Source organism: Myotis nattereri, assembly GCF_964212035.1.
Source record: "Myotis nattereri genome assembly, chromosome: X".
NCBI lineage: Eukaryota > Metazoa > Chordata > Mammalia > Chiroptera > Vespertilionidae > Myotis > Myotis nattereri.
Genome location: NC_138078.1, coordinates 11,281,821 through 11,303,046, shown reverse-complemented (window position 1 = coordinate 11,303,046; position 21,226 = coordinate 11,281,821). Strand labels below are relative to the sequence as shown.

General features: G+C 41.2%; 1 protein-coding gene across 1 annotated transcript in view; it reads left to right on the top strand.

The window, feature by feature from the left end:
* The window catches only part of MAP3K15 (mitogen-activated protein kinase kinase kinase 15), a gene marked incomplete at both ends in the record, with an annotated part of 76,119 nt that overhangs the window by 13,050 nt on the left and 41,843 nt on the right, over positions 1-21,226 (top strand). Inside the window, 7 exons of the mRNA XM_081081115.1 lie at positions 2,393-2,561; positions 4,566-4,672; positions 6,381-6,551; positions 8,225-8,337; positions 8,569-8,728; positions 12,601-12,748; positions 14,386-14,496. Coding sequence (XP_080937241.1) covers positions 2,393-2,561; positions 4,566-4,672; positions 6,381-6,551; positions 8,225-8,337; positions 8,569-8,728; positions 12,601-12,748; positions 14,386-14,496 — 979 coding nt within the window. The remainder of the gene's footprint in view (positions 1-2,392; positions 2,562-4,565; positions 4,673-6,380; positions 6,552-8,224; positions 8,338-8,568; positions 8,729-12,600; positions 12,749-14,385; positions 14,497-21,226) is intronic.

Here is a 21,226-nt window from a genome sequence, read left to right as displayed (position 1 = left end):
CTGGCTATTCCTTGCTGTGTAGCCTTGTAAAAGTCAGCTCACTTCTTTGTGCCTTAGTGCTCAATAAACCATGCCTTAAAATATTCTTATTCTACAACTTGAAGGCAGAAAAACGATTCTACTTAACCAAAGGATCTAGTTATTTTGCTTGCAGTCCATTTAAAGGATTTACTCCTGTAAGTTGTCACAAGAAGGATTTGTCCTTTCAAAACAAATGAAAATCTGAAGCACTGGCTGAACAGACTTAAAAAATGTAAAGGGCCACATGTTCCACTTTGGATCAAATCATGGCTCCTTGAACTGTGGAGCGTTACTACAGTAGTATTGGTGTTTGGTACACAATAGTAAATAGTCTGTTCTCTTTTTCTACTCCATTACCTCTTCTCTGGATGCAGCTTCTTCTACAGATTTTATGGGAAAAGAAAACTGGAGCTCTGGCCAGGTAGCTCAGTTAGTTGGAGCTCTGTCCTGATGCGCCAGGCTTGTGGGTTTGATCCCGAGTTAGGACACATGCAGGAAGCAACCAAAGAGTGAAAATTTAAAGAAAAGAAGACTGGAAATCCAGACATATGTGGCCACATGCCAACATAGAAAGCAAATGGGGAACTTTTGTAGCACATTCCTGCAAAGCCTCTTTCAAGCACATCTTGCTAACTATTGTCTTATTGCACAATGAATATTTTAGTGAAGTTTAGGAAGAAAGCTCTCCCTAGTATCATCTTTTCAGGTCTGACAAAGAGGTAGACTAGCTTGAATTTGCCAGATGAGCGAGGTCTTTTCAAGAAGTGGACTCAAGTTTTGTTTCTCAGTCAGTGTGTGTGTGTGTGTCTGTAATCAGTAGGAAAATAACTCTTTTGATTTGGTTTCATTTCAAAGGACTTAAAATACCTGCTAGTTGATTCACACCTTGAACTGGCAGATACCTGGCAATGGTTAGTGAGAGGTTAAATGGTGCTAATGGTTTAAAAATATCTATAATGAGGATGGCAAAGTTTTTAGCTCAAATGCCAACTCTTAATTGGTAAAGGCTGCCTGGAGCCTTGTGCTGAAAATGGGTTGGGAGCCATTTCCAAGTTCACATTCATTAGCAACATCTTCCCTGGTTCCCAGAGGTAGAAATGGCTGCATGCTTATTACATATTTGATGTCCTCAAGCCATACTCAACTTGGTATTTTGTTTATTTACTTACAAGCTACTGTTCTTATTAGGTTTTTTAGTTTAATGAAACTATTTTTCAGAATTACCCTTGAAAAGAAGACTAAACTAAAGTATAACATTTTACTTGTCAGGCTAAACCAGGGGTCCTCAAACTACGGCCCGCGGGCCACATGCAAATACAAATACTGTATTTGTTCCCTTTTTGTTTTTTTACTTCAAAATAAGATATGTGCAGTGTGCATAGGAATTTGTTCATAGTTTGTTTGTTTTTTAAACTATAGTCTGGCCCTCCAATGGTCTGAGGGACAGTGAACTGGCCCCCTGTTTAAAAAGTTTGAGAACCCCTGGGCTAAACTAATAATGCCTTAATAGCTTTGATGCCTTTATAGTCCACCAAATGAATAATGGCTGTCATCCAAGTTAATGACTCATTAGATTAATAATAGAATTTTATGCTCAATAATAGAATTTTAAACACTGGTAGAATCTGCTGATTTGCTTATCATTGGGGTAATAAGCAATAGGCCAGAAAATAAAATATTAAAGCAATGCACTGATATGTATATGTGTTGTTAATCCTCACCTGAGGACATTTTTTCCATTGATTTTTTAGAGAATAGGAGGGAGGAAGCGAGGGAGAGAGAGAAACATCTTTGTGAGAGAGACACATTGATTGGTACCTCCTGCACACACCTAACCAGGGCCAGGGTCGGGAATCAAACCTACAACCCAAGTACATGCCCTTGACTGGAAATTGAATCTGTGACCTTTTGGTGCAAGGTCCGATGCTCTAACCGTCAAACAACACCAACCAGGGCTGCACTGATATTTTTATATCAGAGTGCTTTCTGTGAGGCATTACTTCATTCTTCAAATTTTTTTTAATTCTTCTTATAAGCATTGGACCAGCCCATGTATTGTATACACAGTTATTTGGCATAGTTTTATAGTTAGTCAAAGTAAGTCACAGTTCTTATATGTTTCTCTTTTTCTGAAGACTTATTTAATTGAGCTTATTCTCTTTTTTAATGAACAGTGTAATTTTACTCTCTCTAGTTAAATCATTTCAGGTACTTAATGGGTTGACAGTATTAACCCCTGATTGACAATACCCAGTCTTCATTTAAAAATTACTTGGAAATTGGACCACAAATTTGAATCACTCTATGGTCATTATAAGTCAGACTGGATGCATGAAGATGCAACCTGAGGTTTTCATGTTTCCCTTTCCAGTGTTTATCACAAAGAAACCTTGTTAAATGACATCCGGAGAGCCAGAGAGATATACAGGGGAAATGAAGTGGCAAAGGAGCTGGCTAGGATCAAACTACACATAGATGATACCGATATTCTGACTTCAGATATCATCATTAATTTACTGCTGTCCTACAGTGATATCCAGGTATGCAATATAAGTTTAACTGAGGTTCATACATGCAGAGTTCTTCCTTGGCATGAGAAATTCCTCATATGAAGTACTTTTATACTAGGTGCACAGTTAGGTAGCTGTTGTATAGACAAAATAGTATGTGGCTATGTCCTAGGTCACCTGTATCTGTTGTAGTGGAAATATTGGAGAAGGTTTTGTCATATCAGATGGCTACTCCAACAAAATCTCATATATGGTATTGCTCACTAAAAGAAATGCAGAATTTAACAGGTTTTTTTGTTTGTTTTTGTTTTTTAAAATATATTTTATTGATTTTTTTACAGAGAGTAAGGGAGAGGGAGAGGGATAGAGAGTTAGAAACGTTGATGAGAGAGAAACATGGAATCAGTTGCCTCTTGCACACCCCCTACTGGGGATGTGCCCACAACCAAGGTACATGCCCTTGACCAGAATCGAACCTAGGACCCTTCAGTCCGCAGGCTGACGCTCTGTCCACTGAGCCAAACTGGTTAGGGCAGAATTTAATAGTTTTTATGCACTTTATGGTAGGCATTGTTCCAAGCCCTTTGATCCTAATTCATTTCATATTCAAAACAAGCCTATGAGTTGAATACTCTGATTATCCCCATTTTGCAAATGAGGAACATGGGGCACAGAGAAGTTAAGTGACTTGCCCAAGGTCACACAGCAGTTGGCAAGGTCAAGGATTCAAACTAAGGCAACTGGCTCCATTGTCCTTGCTCTTAACTCCTCTGCTATGCTGCTTCCTTTAGGCCTTTGTCACTTCCTTCTTTGTTTACCATCACCCATCAGTGACAGGAAGAGCAGGAAGAGACTTCTGGAGAATTACTGAGACAGGGTTTGTGGGATGTGGTACCATGGAAATGGGCCTGTCCTCCTTCCAAATTTAATTCTGTTGAGCCATTTCTAAGGATATATTGCCTTCCTCCCCTTTGGAGGAATGTACAAGGCAATGTACCTTATCTGCATAATTCCACAAAGCCATATTGGGGATTGTTGGTTAGAGGTCTTTAAATCTAAACAAGAGAGGCATTCATTTAGGACCTGAACCAAGAACAGAGTCAGTCACAAAGGAACTCATGCCCTTAGTGATAAACAGATGCATCTAATTGATTTTAATAGGATTTAACAATGATTAAATTATGCTCCATGGGACAAGAGAATGGGAATGGCCTTTTTTGAAGTCTTTCTTCCTGAGCTGCTGCCTTCCTCCTGTCCTTACCTTCACACATCTCTTCTTTTTATAACCTTACATTCGTGGAACTCTCAGGCGTAAAGGTGAGCCAGAAGCTTCTTGGAATACACTTTCCTTGGGCAGCTGCATCCAGGTGCAGAGCCACAAACAGGCATGGGATTTCGGTGGGAAGTCCTGTGCTAACTATTTCTGGCTCTCGGCAAATTGGCCAATAACAGTAATTCTAAGCCTGGCTGAAAGGGTAGCAGATGGTACTGCTCAGAGGGGTCCCAGATGAGACAAACATGGTAGCAATTTTCCCTAGGTAATTATGCAGTTTAGGGCAGTGGTTCTCAACTAGGGGACATGTGGATAGTCTCTGGAAGCATTTTTGGTTGTCACATCTAGGAGGTAGAAGCCAGGGATACTGCTTAACAGGATATTGCCCCACAACAGCAAATGACCCAGCCCAAAAATCTCAATAGTGCCAAGGCTGAGACATACTGGTTTAGATTAATTCATTTGTTTCTGGCAAAATAGGAATGACTGGGATGTTACTTCCCTTATGACTGCAAAATTTCTTATACGTTTATGTCCAGCTCATTTTAACCCACAGCTGTGCTGGTGGTGGTAACTCTCCTGCATTCAAAACATGATAGCTTTTTTCCTGGCTGCTGGGTTCTAAGTAACTTCACTAAATGCTGTCTGTAAAGAAGGCTTATATTTAAATGCCTAGGCTGTCTCATGTTTATTACTGTTCAGAAAAACCTATGAAGATCTGTATTTCCTCTCTTTCTTACCTTGGGACCTCTTGCCAACAGGATTACGATGCAGTGGTAAAGCTGTTAGAAACACTGGACATGCTGCCTATGTGTGATTTGACCGACCAATATAATATTAAATTCTACTATGCATTTGCACTGAACAGGTAAGGATGATAGTGTATGTACTATATAGAGTTTTAAAATAAGTCACCTGTTACATTCTGCTTCCTTCATTTACTCAGCGCTCATTGAGTATGAGCCAGATCATGTGTTCAGTGTCAAGGTTATGAAAATGGGCAAGGTCTTGGTCTTCAAGGACTTTGTCTTTGGAACATATATTCTACCTGTGTGGTCAGCCATGTAATTAAAGCTTGCTAGCTCAGAATGATAAAGGTCTTAATGAAGGCTTGCCCAAAGTGTTATGGAAACATAGCAGAGAGAGGAAGTCATTCTGCTTGGGCATTTTCTGGGGTCTTTTTAGTAGGGATTTGAAGACTTAGTAAGAATTACCTCATAGCCCTGGCCTGTATTGCTCAATGGTTACAGTTTCAGCCCATTTACCGAAGTGTCTCAGGTTCGCTTCCCAGTCAAGGGTACATACCTGGGTTTCAGTTTTGACCCCCAGCCCCGGTCTGGGCACTTGCAGAAGGCAACCAATCGATGTGTCTTTTTCACATCGATGTGTCTCTCTCTCCCCCCCTCTCCCACCTTTCCTCTCTCTCTGAATAACAATGGAAAAAATATCCTCGATGAGGATTGGCAACAAAAACAAAAAAGAATCACTTCATGGGCAGGAGAGAGTGTGGAATGGAGATGGTGAAAAGGCCATTCCACTTGACCAGAACAGAAAAGTGAGCATAGAGTTCTTCATGTGTAATGTGTCTTCAGGGAATAGTCAATGTGACCAGAACACAAGACAAACTCAAACTGTTTTGTGGCAATAATTATTTTAACAACTATCTAAGGAATCCATTTCCTGTGTATAAATGAAAAATTTACCATATCTACACTAATAAAAGAGAAATATGCAAATTGGTATCACTCTGCTATGCCCACCAGCCAATCAGATGAGTATGCAAATTAACCCAACAAAGATGGCGGTTAATTTGCATATGCAGGCACAGAGCGAAGACTGAAGGCTCTGGCCGGATTGAAGACTGAAGACTGAAGACTGAAGAGGCTTGGCTTCTCCACTGTGGCTGGACCAAAGGCCTGGGTCCGGGGTGCCGGAGGAAAACCAGTACCGGCAGCCAGGGGAAGGAAGGCCTATTGCGCGAATCTTTGGGCAATGGGCTTCTAGTAATTTAATAATAGAGAAGAGTGTGATTTATGAATATAGAAACAATTTCCTGTTTTGGTGGGGGTAACATGAGATAGGAAAACAGGACTCACTAAAGTCCTTTGCTGTTAGAAAATGGCAAGGCATTTCCGGTCAAGAAATGCCTTTGTACATTTCAAAATTCATCTGGGCCTTGAATTTGGGGGCCCTGCCATTTTCCAAAGAACCTTTTATCAAGCTGTCTCATCCTCAGGATTTAGGCTTAGCTTTTAAATCCTTGCTCTCCATCTAGTTACAGGAGGCTGCAATATTATTTTTGTGCTTCCAAATACATTAATCACCTTATGCTCTCATCTATAGTGTAGGTCTAACCTAAAGAGAAAATATCAAGTAAGGACTGAGTATGATTGTGTGAAATTCACTAGTGTGGATCTTAAGTAGCTCTTACATTTAAATATGAAAAAATAAAATATAATTTAGATTTTTTCCAATAAAGTATAGCATCCTTACACCTAGCCCCTCAGAGAATGAATGTATATAAGCTGCTGTGTCTTGATTCGGACATTCATGATCTTATCACATGAATCTTTCAGAAAAAACAGTGCAGGGGACCGTGAGAAGGCTTTGCAGATCATGCTCCAGGTTCTGCAGAACTGTGACTGCCCGGCCCCCGACATGTTCTGCCTGTGTGGAATGATCTACAAGGACATCTTTTTGGATTCACACTGCATAGATAACGCCAGCAGAGACAGCGCCATTGAGTGGTAAACCCTCAGCCCTAGTTAATAGCATGCGCATTTCTGCAAAGAACAGTTGCAGTGGCTAAAAATTCACATCTCTTTCCTATATGTGTGTGTCTGCTTGTCTGCTGGCAGTGACAAAACATGCTATAAATGTGGTTTGGGAATTTCCACATTCCTTTTTCTCTAAGGAAATCATTAGAGACAAGGTTTTTTACTGGTGACATTCTTCCCACAAGTTCACTCATTTATAGGGGCAAGGAGGAGGATCGGCATGCTCCTTCCCATCTACTCTTTCCAGAACCTAGTTGTATTATTGTCAGGTATTGTCTTTTCCGTGAACTATTAATTCATTTATCCATCCATCCAACCAACAAAGGTTTATTGAGCCAAAATAGGAAGCCTTGCTCCCACCATGGTGGGCAAGAATTCAACCCCCAGGTCAGGAAATTATTACCTATAGATCCTTCAAGAAAGTCATAGGAGCCTTTCTCTATCTACTTCAGAAGGTAGTGGTAGCAGGCACAGGAGCAAATGAAGCTTAGATTCCTGGTCAGGGTATGTTGGCTTGGGTCAGACCGTGGGGATCGTCTATCCCAGGCCCTTAGGTATAGATATGAAACATGTGGTTCAGGGAGGTCAGGAGCTGGTCCAAAGTCACAGAGCTGGCCAGAGACAAACCTGAGACTGCAATCCTGACTCCAAGTTCAAGTCTTGTCTGTCCCTAAGCTGAACCTGAAGAGACACAGAAAAGTCACCTTGTCTGCCATCTTCCTAGACAACTTTTCATACTAAAAGAAAATGAAAAAATAATAGAATATGGAATTTAAAATCCTCAAAACATACAGGGGAAAAGGTTGCAATTTTATTGGAATTTTGTTGGCTGGGTTTGGAAGGACTATCTTGGTATCCTCTGGTTACTCTGAGGGTACTTGTATAATGCCCCAAAGTTCATAAAACCAGATTTTAATGGCCTTAAATAAATTCTCACTTCCACAATTAATATTTTGTTGGAGTTTATTTCTCTTGTCACACAAGTGACAAAACAACTTCTATTTTAGATGTCCTTGGCATACTTTATTGATCAGATTCTTTTTTTCTGATTGTGCTACTCATAGTTACTCATGGAAGAGGAATAAGTTTTTATGTATAGAATAATGAACAAATAAGAATTAAAAATGGTACTGTTAACCTTTTGGTATAAACATGGTATTCAGAGTTTCATATCTTTATCCTAATGTAATAGATCCCTGCCCTTTCTGTTACTTTATGCCACTGCTCTTATAGTTCTTTGAACTCCAGGATTCTGGTGATTCCATTTTGTGAAATGAGCAAACAAACAAATGGCCTACAGAGAAATAGCCTATAATTGATGCAGTTTCTATATAGTAAAAAAATGCTCCACGTACAAATGGAATCTAACTCTAAAAATGAGATTTGGACATCAAATTGTGGTCTCCTTTTTGTGGTAGGATTATAATAGGTTTTCAATTTCTTTTGTACACTTGCTCCTATGACATTTTAAAGAAGATATTTGAGTGCTGCATGTAACTGTCTGTAAGACTGGGAAGGAAAGCTGGAAACCAATAAATTAGAGTAGTACAAATTTTCATGAGAAGGTGGGTTTGTACCATCGTCACACATTTTCTCCTACCATATTAAGATGATATAAGAACTGAGTGGTTCTGTAATTGTAGGTATCGCAAAGGTTTCGAGCTCCAGTCATCTCTTTATTCTGGAATTAACCTTTCAATTCTGCTGTTAGTTGCTGGACAACAATTTGAAACATCCATGGAACTAAGGAAAATAGGTAAAGTTACTTATTATTGCAGATGTTGATGCTTTGGTAACACAAATTCAGCATTAAAAATTATAGTCACAAAACTAGCATTAAATTTCAGAAGGAAGACTTACTCTCTGATGGCTCACCTGAGACAGTAGTCAAAATAAAATGCCTATTTTTCTTCTATCGAAAGGCTGGCATAATATGATAGAAGCTAGAAACATTTTTATGATTTTATCTAAAATTCATATTCTGAAGGTATCCAGCTGAGCAGTATGTTGGGAAGAAAAGGGTGCTTGGAGAAAATGAACAATTACTGGGAGGTGGGTCAGTTCCTCAGCATCACCATGTTGGCTAGTAATGCCGAGAAGTCCATCCAGGCAGCAGAGAAGTTGTTCAAATTGAAGCCTCCAGTCTGGTGAGTCATCTCTGCATTATCATTATCCTTCTCAATATCAGATCATGTCTTGAAATGTTTCTGCCAGGGAGGAAAGGTATAAATGCAAAAAACAATAGCAATTACTATGTTCCTCCTTCTAACTTCTTCATTATAGCAAAGTTAGGGCAGAAAGAACAGCTCTGAGGGATCACTTGGTTTTATGTGAATGGAGGGAAAGACAGACATATGCACATACAGAATATATCCCTACATACTGTATCTACAAGATAAAACTTTATCCTATTAATTTCTTCAGGTCATCGAGGTCCTCACGAACAAAACATTCTTTGATACTAATACATATTGTGCATATGTGAGAAAGCAGATCATAAAGCTGGAAAAACAGCAAGAAAATGATGTTCTGCCTCAGTGGTTCTCAAACTTTGGCATATATTAGAATCATCTGTACTGATTAAAAAACAGATTGCTGGGCTCACCCTTCTACTTCAAAAGGTCTAGGGTAGGGCCTGAGAATTTGCATTTACAAATTACTAGTACAAGCTGATGCTGATGGTCCTGGGACCACACTTGGAGAACCACTTTTCTGTATGGACTCATTTTAATTAAAAATATGTGACTCAGAAAAAGGTCTAGGTGGGTTGGACAATACCTGACTTTTCTAATAGTCATTAAGTCCCTTAAAAAGTGGTTATCTTCTTGATTGCAGCCATTCCATAGTAGATGCTAAGTAGATATTTTTATACTGAATAAATGATGATTGATGGATTTTCTCTAAAATATTGATAATGGTTATCTCAGGGTGGTAGCCTTATAACTTTTTTCCCTTAGAACTTTTTGTGGTTGTTTTTTTTTTTTTAATCCTCACCTGAGGATATATTTATTGATGAGAGAGAGGTGGGGGAGGGGGAGAGAGAACATCAATGTGAGAAAGAAACATCGCTCAGTTGCCTCCTGTATGCACCCCAATTGGAGATTGCACCTGCAACCTAGGTATGTGCCCTGACCAGGAATCAAACATGTAGTCTTTTAGTATACAGGACAACACTCCAACCAACTGAGCCACTCAGCCAGGGCAAGCCTTATAAATATTTTAAAAGATTATCTTGGGGGGGCTTAATCTAATCAAATAAACTTCCATTTTTAATTTATGTTTTTATTAATTTTTTTTAAGGAGAGAGAGGAAGGGAGAGGGAGAGAGATAGAAAAATAAATGATAGGCTGCCTCCTGCACATCTCCCTACTGGAGATTGAGCCCACAACCTGGCATATGCCCTGTCCGGGAATCCAACCCAGTGATCTCTTGGTACATGAGATGATGTTCAATCCACTGAGCCATACCAGTGGGCCAGCCTTAATATGTTTTTAATCTGTTTTTTCCTCATCTGATTTGTTGAAAATATATTTGGATTACTTGCATAATTTACAAATTTTTACTTTTAACAATCTATGTTGATTTTCTCCCCTCTTATTTCTCATCACAGTGGGTCAATTTGAACTCCTAACTGTAGGAATCTCTTCAGTCATATCTTGTTTGACCCCATTTCTTCCCAGTCTGAAGGACTTAAATTTGGTCCCCAAAACATATCAACCTCTCGAAAGTTCTCTGAAGCTAAGAGAACACAGAGGCAGGCTGAACCTCTGGTCCTCCCTGAGTGGCTTCTGTTCCAGAATACTAATTTTAGCTGACTCCATGGAGAGCAGGCCTGAGGCTTGAGTACGTTCTCATTACATCAGGAATTGTGCTGACTTACTGTTGATACCTATTGTTTTGGGTTCAAGACCACACTCAGGTTCATGATTTGCTAGAAGGACTCACAGAACTCAGAAAAGTTGTTATACTCGTGGTATTAGAGTAGAAGTATACAGATTAGAATCAGCAAAGGCAAAAGGCACACATGGCACACACGGCAGAGTCCAGGGAGACCAGGCACAAACTTCTAGTTGTCATATGGACATTGTTTAATTTTCTCAGCAGCAATGCAGTACAGCATGCCCAAGTATTGCCAACTAGGGAAGCTCACCAAATATTGGTGTCCAGGGTTTTTATTGGGGATCAGTTATGTAGGTATGGAGTATCCATGTAACTGACCTTAGTCACTGAGTCCCCAATCTCACTGGAGATCACACTGATAACAGCATTGCCCAAGGCCCCCATCATGAATCATATTGTTAGTATAAACTATCTGCTATGGCTCACGGTTTCAGGTAAACAAAGACACTCCTATCTCAGGCAGGCTATCCCAAGAGCTTAGAGGTGATCTTCCAGAAACCAGTCTAGGGCCAGATCTTTCTTTGGAATGTGTAGAGTTTGGGCAACACAGGCCAGCTGAATTAATCCTGTACTGCACAGTATCCAAGCAAGTCATTCATAGTCTAACTCAGCCGTGGGCAAACTACGGCCCATTTGAAATGAATAAAACTAAAAAAAAAAAGACCATACCCTTTTATGTAATGATGTTTACTTTGAATTTATATTAGTTCACACAAACACTCCATCCATGCTTTTGTTCCAGCCCTCCGGTCCAGTTTAAGAACCCATCATGGCCCTCGAGTCAAAAAGTTTGCCCACCCTTGGTCTAACTGATCTGTCTTCCCAGGATAGCTCTAGACTTTATCCTCAAAGCGAAAAATAGTACTCGGATGCTTTCACCTGAACCATCCCTGTTTAGTGCTACAGAAAATGTGACCACACTGCCTAGGAACTATTTCAAAAAATTAGACTTGCCTACGAACAGTAAAGTTGTGGTCGGATTCAAGATCTCAGGATATCAAAATCTACCTGCTCAGATGTTGAGTAAGACTCCCTCCACGTTCTGCGTGGAGTAGGGTTCAGTATCTGAAAGAGGAGCCGCACAGCAAATGAGAGAAAAAGGCACGAGATAATTTTGCAATATTGGGGGACCAGGCGGCAAGTCCAACTCAAGGAGAGGGACTTCCTCCGTGCTCAGGCCTCACCAAGCTTTTATTGATCTGGGATGCACCCACAGCATAGCCCTTAGGCAGGGGACCCCCTAGTAACAAGCAGACTAGCCCATCAGCAAGGATTTACATAATAATAAATGGGGGAGTAGTTTCAGCTACCACTGTCTGGACAAACAGAGGTGGCGCCTAGCTCCGAGCTTTGCTAGGGCTTCAGAGGCACCCAGCCTTGGGGGGTTTCGGGGAGTTCTGTCTATGCTTATCAGATAGTGAAGGCAATAAACAGTTTCCCACACTCAGATCTAATTAAAAAAAAAAAAAAGACAGTAAGTTTCACATCAGTGATTGCCAGGGGTCCAGGAGGAGTTGGGAATGAGGGAAGTAGGTGTGGCTATAGAAGGGAGGAAACAAGACACATCCTTGTGGCAATAGAAATGTTCTCTATCTTGGCTGTATGAAGGTCAATATCCTGATTGTGACATTGATCTAGAATTTATGAAATATTACCGTTGGGGTGGAATAAACCAGGCCAAGGCAAGGGGTACATAGGGTCTCTCAGTGTTGTCTCTTACCACTGTATGTAAGTCTCAAAATAAAAAGTTGAATTAAAAAAGAAAAAGATAATGAGTTTGAAATTTTGTCATTTTACAAGTGCTTTGAACTTCAAACTACATTCTCTTATTTAAGACAGCAAATGCTTGCCAGGCTCTGCTCTGAAGCACTGTGTACCTAAATTGAGGTTTAGACCAATTTTGATCAAAAGTCATTTTGTATGATTTTGTTGAGTAAAATTACTTTGCCCACTATTTGGGTTTATTTTTATTAAGTATATGGCTGCCAAATGATTAAGAAGCACTCACTACACAATATTAATTTAAATAAAAAGCTTTCAGGAAACTTCTTTTAAAGGGAATAGAATTGAACTCACTTTCTTTGGGAATCTAATTTACCGGTGCTTGTGATTTTTTCAGGTACCTACGATCATTAGTTCAGAATTTGTTTTTAATTCTGCGCTTCAAGAAATTCATCGCACCGTCATCCAGGCGAGAACTGCTTAACTTCTGGTTAGATATAATTTTCGAGGCATCAAAGGAAGTTGCTAATGGACTCAGATTTCCAGTAAGATATGCTAAATTTGTTTCTTTTTAAAAATTAATCTTTATTGTTGAAAGTATTACAGATGTCCCCCTTTTGTCGCCATTGACCCCCTCTTCTCTACTCCCATTCTCTCCCTAGGCTTTTACCCCACTATTGTCTGTGCCCATGGGTTATGCATATATGAATATGAGTTCTTTGGTTGATCTCTTCCCTCCTTGCCCCTTCCATTTGAGAATCCTCAGTCTTTTGCATGCTCCCATGTCTCTGGATTTTTTTTTCTCCATCAAATTCCACATATAAGTCAGATCATGTGATACTTGTCTCTCTGTCTGGCTTGTTTTATTTAGCATTTATTTCTTTAAGATAAAAGTAAAAAACTGGGGATTGGTGCCATCTAATTATTGAATACTTAGAGTAATTGAATGGTTAAACTATTCATCAATCTTATGTGGAATCAACCAGTGATAGATCAACTTACTAGAAAACGTTGGCTATACAGTTGACCCTTGAACAACATGGGTTTGAACTGTGTGGGTCCAGTGGATTTTTTTCAATAAATACTGTATTCTCTAAAATAGAGTGATTTTGTCTCCCATGGAACATTTAGCAATGTCTGGAGACATTTTTGGTTGTCACAATTGTGGGGAAGGTATTGCAACTGGCAGCTTATGGAGTAGAGGCCATGGATGCCACTAAACATCCCACAGTGCACAGGACAGTCCCACCTCCCCACACACAGAATTGTCCATCCCACAATGTCAGTAGCGCCAAGGTGCTCTAGAACAGGGCAGTACTAATAGTGAAATTTTGGAATTCAAAGCAGTTTACTGTTGGGCTTTGGTTTGTCTCTAGTGCCACAAATTACTTTTTAAAATTTTACTGAGAAGCAAAATTGCTTTTATCTTTTTATTGAATTTTTGTTGCAGTTTTATGACCAACTTATAAGGAGGCCTAAGTAAGATATCTAAGCATTCTGGAAACAACTTCAAATAATTGTGTTTCATATTTATGCCATGAGATTTTGTGAACATGTAGCATTCAAGAATCTCATTAAAAGCTAATAACAGATTAACTTATTTGAAATGATAATCTCTTCCCAGGCTAAGCAATCTTAAACATTCTGCTTTATTTATTTTGGAAATTCACTATCTCTTTCCTGTACATTCTGCTCCCCTCCCCACCTTCCTCTCTCTCTACCCTAACAATATAAAACATGGCTGATGTCACCTCACTTTTTCATCCCCTTGCATTTTGTAGAATTGGTACCTACCTGTGACCATCCAGTTTACGTCCTCATATCTCTCAAAAACTATAGCATCCCTCTTTTTTTCTGTCACTTCCCCAACTAGGCCTTTCTTGACTACCCTGTCTAAAGAAGTTCCCCCCTCCAACTCTCACCTTTATTCTGCCTTATTTCTTCACAGTTCTATATGATGCCATGTTGCATATCCCTATCTGTTCTTCCATCTGCCCCATCAGGACAACGGCCTCCTGATGGCAGAGACTCCTGTTGTGGGCTTCTGTGTCCATAGGTCTTAGAACAGGGTTACAGGTCCTTCATGAGTGTTTGTGGCGTACACAGCTTCCCACTTCCTCAATGGGCAGAGTGACCTATTTTGTATATTCCTGTGCATTACAGAAATCCATTCTTCTTCTAGGTTCTGGTGATAGAACCAACAACCAAAATCTACCAGCCATCATATGTCTCTATAAATAAGGATGCTGAGGAGAGGATGGTTTCTCTGTGGCTTGTCTCACCCCCAGAAACGGTAAGAAGAAGATCATCAACAGCTTTTTCTTTATTCTGTACTAGAGTCCCAGTGCATGAAAATTCATGCACTCAGTGGGGGGGGGGGGTCCCTCAGCCTGGCCTGCACCTTCTCGCAGACCAGGAGCCCTTGGGGAATGTCTGACTGGCAGCTTAGACCGGAGGGCTGATTAGGATCAGGGGATAGTGCCAGCTGGCGAGCGGCCAGCCCTGCCCCCCATTGCCCCACCACCAACCCCCCATCACCATCCCCACACTCCCCCCTATCACTGTCTCCTCCCTCTGCCTGCTGACACCAACCTTGGCTGGCCTGGCACTGCCCACTCACTGGCTCCGCCCCCTGGTTGTTCCACCATTCGGTCAATTTGCATATTAGGCTTTTATTATATAGAATGATTTAATCAAATAATTTGATTCTCAAGTAGAGGAGTCTATGTTGTACTTGAAAGAGCAGGCAGCTGTACCTAACCTCTGAGTTATGGGAGTAGACAAGAGAGTATAACCACAGATGAAAGAAAGAAGGCAGGTTTTTCCATTATATAACTATATTATGTATGTATGTATGTATGTGTATATATAGATAAAGTAATGCAGGCCTGTTGAAAAAAAGTTAAACAGTGAGGAAGTAGATAAGGAATAAAGGGCAAGTCCCTACAAATCTCCTAAACCTAGTTCTCATTCCCATCCCCAATGATTTGGTGGCTATCTGTATCTTTTATCTAAACTCACTTATATGTTTATAATGTGTGTATACATACACACATTATATGTATTATCCTATCTAATAAAAGAGAAATATGGTAATTGGCGTACGACCGCTACCCTTCCCATTGGCTAATCAGGGCAATATGCAAATTAACTGCCAGCCAAGAAGGCGGCCGGCAGCCAGGCAGCTTGAAACTAACATGAGGCTTGCTTGCTTCAGTGACGGAGGCCTCCAATGTTCCCCGACTGCCTTGCCGGCCTCTGAGCTTGCAGTTTAAGAAACATTGTAACAAATATAGAAGCTAAACAAAACCCCAGAAACCTGCTTTCAGCGAGCCCGGGATCTCACAGCTGGAGTTATACATTGTTTCAATTATAGAACCTAAACAAACCAGATACCTGCTTTCAGCAGCTGAGGTCTCAGAGCTGGAGCCAGAGCTAAAGCTGGCCCAGAATAAAAAATAAAAAAAAGAAAGAAAAAAGGAGCAGTTGGGAGCTTCAGTCGTCCTGAAAACAGCCCTCAGCCAGCCCCTCACCCAGACTGGCCAGGCACCCCAGTGGGGACCCCCACCCTAAAGGGTGTGTGACCATCTGCAAACAGCCATCATCCCCTCACCCAGGCTGGCCAGGCACCCCAGTGGGGACCCCCACCCTGAAGGGTGTGTGACCAGCTGCAAACAGCATCATCCCCTCACCCAGGCTGGCCAGGCACCCCAGTGGGGACCCCCACCCTGATCCAGGACACCCTTCAGGGCAAACCAGCCAGCCCCACCCATGCACCAGGCCTCTATTCTATATAGTAAAAGGGTAATATGCCTCCCAGCACTGGGATCAGCGGAGCTGCGAGGCCTCCCAGCACCAGGATCAGCAGAGCCGAGAGGCCTCCCGGCACCGGGATCAGTGTGACAGGGGGCAGCGCCCTAACCCCCTGATCGCCCTGCGGCTCTGTGTGTGACAGGGTGCGGCGCCCCAACCCCCTGATCGGCCCTGCTCTGTGTGTGACAGGGTGCGGCGCCCCAACCCCCCAATCCGCACTGCTCTGTGTGTGACAGGGGGCGGCGCCCCAACTCCCCAATCGGCCCTGCTCTGAGCCCGACCAGGGGCTGCACCTAGGGATTGGGCCTACCCTCTGCCACCTGGGAGCAGGCCTAAGCCAGCAGGTCGTTATCTCCCGAGGGGTCCCAGACTGCGAGAGGGCACAGGCCGGGCTGAGGGACCCCCCTCCCCACCCCCCCCGAGTGCACAAATTTTTGTGCACCTGGCCTCTAGTATAATATATAAAAGAGAAAGGTACTCATTAAAGTGAGGTCATATAGTATATATTCATTGTTTTGCAACGTGCTTTTTTTACTGGTTTGTATACATGGACAGTTTTTATGAAGCACACACAGATCCACTTGATTTTTTTTAGGGGTAATATTCCTGTACTAGTATCATGTGATGCATTTCTGAATATGGATAAACCATAATTTGTTTTACCACTTTCCTGCTGATGCATATTTAGGTCTGTTTTGCTCTCTAGCCAATGGTAGCTGTGCTGGTGCACATTGGTGCTTACACCCCACTACGCTCATGTAGCTGTTTCCAGAGCAGGGATTCCCAGAAATGGTCCTGTTAGATTCAGGACGAAACACATTTAACATTCAATAGCTGCCATCAAACTTGTACCTTTCCAATTTTACTCACACCAACCATATAGGAGTGGAAACATTTGAATTTAATGGCCCATTAAAGAGATTACAGAATGCTAGGCCAGGCCTGATGTTTTGTGATAACAGCTATATTTTTATTTCTACATATCTAAAGTACTTCACTAGCTTTTTGCTTTAATAAAATATTTTACTATTCCATTGATATAGGTACAAAATAGCTCATGTTATGACATGTAGTTATAGAAAAAATTAATTGTATTAAAGTTATAAATAAAATTATTTGTAGTAATAAAAAGATGTAGCATCTTTGACAAGTGTACTAGATAGATCTATTTGCTATGTATATGTTTTCATGGAGTGTAGAGAGCTTTCTGCCATAATAACTTGGCAAAGAAAGATTTTTTTTCCTGGAAACAAGAGTGTGGGCAAATTATTTTAATCAGGTGAAACTAAGCAATATTTTTTAAAAAAATAAAGTGATACATTGGACAATGAGTAGAATCTCAGTATCATATTAGAAATTCCTTATCAAAAATAGTAATGATACAACTTCCCGTTGTTAATGGGTATAAAGTTTGAGTTATGCTAGATGAATACACTACAACTATCTGCTGTACAACTTAGTGCCTGTAGCTAACAATATGGTATTGTGCCCTTCAAAATTTAAGAGGGTAAATCCCATGTTATGTGTTCTGAACACACACACACACACACACACACACACACACACACACACAAATAAAAACAAAAACCAGGGACACAAGGACACTTGGGGGTGATGGATATGTCTATTACTTTGATTGTGGTTATGATGTCATGGGGGTTTGCATACACCTAAACTCATCAAGTTATGCATATTAGATATGTGTAGTTCTTTAAATAATAATTAAACCTAAGTCATGAATGATATCTCAAGTTGTCTTCATCTGCTTGAGATGCTGTAACAATACCATAGACTGAGTGACTTAACAGAAATTTATTTCTTGTAGTTCTAGAGGCTAGACAGTCTAAGATCAGAGTCCCAGCATAGTGAGGTTCTGGTGAGAGCCCACTTTCTGGTTTGTAGATGGTGGTCTTGCTTTGTCCTCATGTGAGTGAAAGAGAGAGACAGGGAGCTCTCTCCTATCTCTTATAAGGGTACTAATCCTATCATGAGGGCTCCACCCTCATGACTTAATTACCTCCCAAAGACCTCACCTCTAAATACCATCACATTGGGAATTAGGGCTCCAATAGATGAATTGGAAGGGACATAAACATTCACTCCATAATACAAGCCTAAGCCAGTAAACTTGTCTAATATTTAACAGTGAAGCAACCTTCTTATTGATAATAGAGTCAGCAGCCATTAGTGAAGACAAGCTGCCATGTGCTTAGGGCTTTTTTTCCCTGTCCTGTGTGCATTAAATATTTCAATACAAAAGAAAAATTTAAGCTATAATAAAATACATACATGGTCATTTGAAGAATGCATGTGTCTTCTATTAAATTTGCATCTGGGTTTTTTAGCCTTTTATTGAAGTATTACATAGACACAGAAAAGTGCATCAATCATAAATTATTGATTTTGACCAAGTGAACATACGTGGGTACTCAGTGCAGGTCAAGAAAGAGACTCACCCACAAAAACCCTTTCGTGCTTCCTTTGTGCCTCTCTCCAGACACTATCTCCATGAAGCACTCTGTTCTCAATGTTGGAATTCTTATACCAGAGACCAACTTTGCTTATTTTCTTTGTGTCATTGATGGCACTGTGACACAAGAGAATTTTCAAAATTCTGATCTGTAATTTCACTATTCCATTGATATAGGTACAAAATAGCTCATATTATGACATGTAGTTGTAGGAAAAACTAATCATGTTAAAGTTACTCTTCATACTTTTGCAGCAAAATTGTTTTGGCCTCATGGAATTCTTCAGACTTTGCCTACTTCATTTGAATCCTATAATGGTTGCTGGCCCTTAATGGAAATTTCCATTGGTGCATATACTACCTCACTAGTTGTAAATGTTTTACTTTGTTTGTATATAGTTCATAATAAGAACTGGAAAAGAATTACATAAGCAGCAACTGTTAGTTTTCCTTGACTGATGGAATGTTTCATACAAGTGCTTATAGTTGTCAGAGCATTCATCTGAGAAAAATATAAATTGCCTTTGATTTTGCCCTCATGTTGATTTTTGAAATTCTGCAGATTGTGAAAGCAATCATATTTGCCTAGAATGAAATGACATTTTTCTACATAGTGTTGTTGCATTTTTCCCCGTGGGCTATGAATGGTGGGAGAGATCACACATATTCACATGGTCACCCACACACAGCATCTCTATAAGATGAGATTAAGTTGTGGTTTACTAGTCAAGGATACAGGAACTTATGCTGGTCAATGTTTAACAACCAACTCTCCCACGGACACAGGAGCAGAGGGCTGACTTGTCATGCTTACTGATTTCTGTGGTATAAATTCTCCAACCATGGCCACTTTCAAACAAGCTACATTGGGTCACCAAGTGTGGGGTTAGGAAGAGATGTGAAAAATTGGCCTTCCCAAGCTGGCACAAGCTGCATGCAGCACATCCATGCAAGGTCACACAGGGCAGAGGCAAATGCAGCACTTCTCCCTCAGCTCCTCATGGGCCCCAAAGTCACCAACAGGCACATAATGGCCACCAACACTGTCCCCACAGGTAGGGCTGCTGGATTTGGGAAGCCCCTTTTTGGGGGTGCCTTTTATACTTGTATCAGAAACAGGACAAACTTACACAAGAAGTCTGTGCTCTTAACACAAAATTGTCATAGACACCCAAGATTCCTCCCCAAAAGTCTGCATTCTAGGGGTAGGAGGGCAGAAGCCGAGTGGGGCCCAGGGGATCTTGGAGGCATGCCCTCCCTCCAGCTTCCTAGCCCATTTCTCCATAGCCCACCCTGGCTCTGCTTCCTGTGCACTTTTACTCAGGGCTTCTGACTCTGACATGGAAAGTTACAATCTTGACTATTTCCTTATCGTGATTTAGATGATTAAATATCCCCTCTCAGAAAAGATTAGGACACTACCTTACAGAAGGCTCCAACAGGGGGAAAACAGTTGTGGCTTTCCTGATCAAGTACTCAGTGCCAGTTGACCCACCAGGACACCAAAGCAGAAACAGTGCATCCAGTCCTGCCTTCCCTACCAAAGTTCCTCACAAGCTCCACTTGCAGATATGAGAGAGCACAGACTTTACAGTTTCATTTATGTAATATTCTAGAACAGGCAAAAGTCTCTGTGGTAGCAGAAGTCAGAATAGCAGTTGCTATTCCATCCTACTGCCCCCCAGGCTGGCATCGCAGGGCTCACATTAGCACTTCTGCTTTTATCCTTCTTCCTCCCTGGAATTCCTCTTTCTAATTACCCAAGTCTAACTTTTATAAAGGTATCTCTGACCACCCTTCCACTGAATGTCTGTAGGCTACCCCATTGCCTGTATCATGTACAAAGTACATCCTGTCACTTATTTATCAGTTTTCCTAAATGTCTCCCCAACTGCATTGCCAGCCCATGCATGACTTCTATGTTTTTATACCCATAGGTCCTACAAATCAGCTCCCCTCCCCAAATGCCTATTGATTATGATATAAAGGGAAAGAGGGAAGGTTCCCTATTGTTTACTTTCATAACTAGTAAATCTTTCTCCCAAATTGAGAAGTTCCCTAAAAGATATCCTAAACCAGTGGTTGGCAAACTGCGGCTCGCGAGCCACATGCGGCCCTTTGGCCCCTTGAGTGTGGCTCTTCCACAAAATACTATGTGTGGATGCGCATGTACAGTGTGATTGAAACTTCGTGGCCCGTGCGCAGAAGTCAGTATTTTGTAGAAAAATCACATTCAAGGGGCCAAAGAGCCACATGTGGCTCACGAGCCGCAGTTTGCTGACCACTGCCCTAGAGTAAACCTATGATCTGGGAATATTTTGAAAACTTATGTGGCTGAGCTTTCTGCATATGTGTAGCCTCTTGCTGGGCATGTGGGTCAGACAGGGTTCTCTTGTATCGGCCCTGGTTCATGTTTCTGTACCTGAATCCAAAGGCAGATTCCCGCTCTGCAACACTACTCTCTTTCAGTGACTTTGAATACACCTTTCCTCTGAAATACACTCAGTCTCTACATGGGTGGATCTGCTGTCATGGCTTTCATCTTTTACGGCCTTAGGTGGCTTCCCATCTCAGAGTAGAAGCTGAAGTCCTGATGATAGCCTCCAAGGCCCCACATGATCTCCCTCATGAACTCTCTAACCTCCTTTACCGCTACCCTCTCACTCATTCCATTGAGATCCCTCCTTAGTGGTCCCCAAACATGCCAAGCACACTGCTACTTCAGGGCCTTTGCACGTGC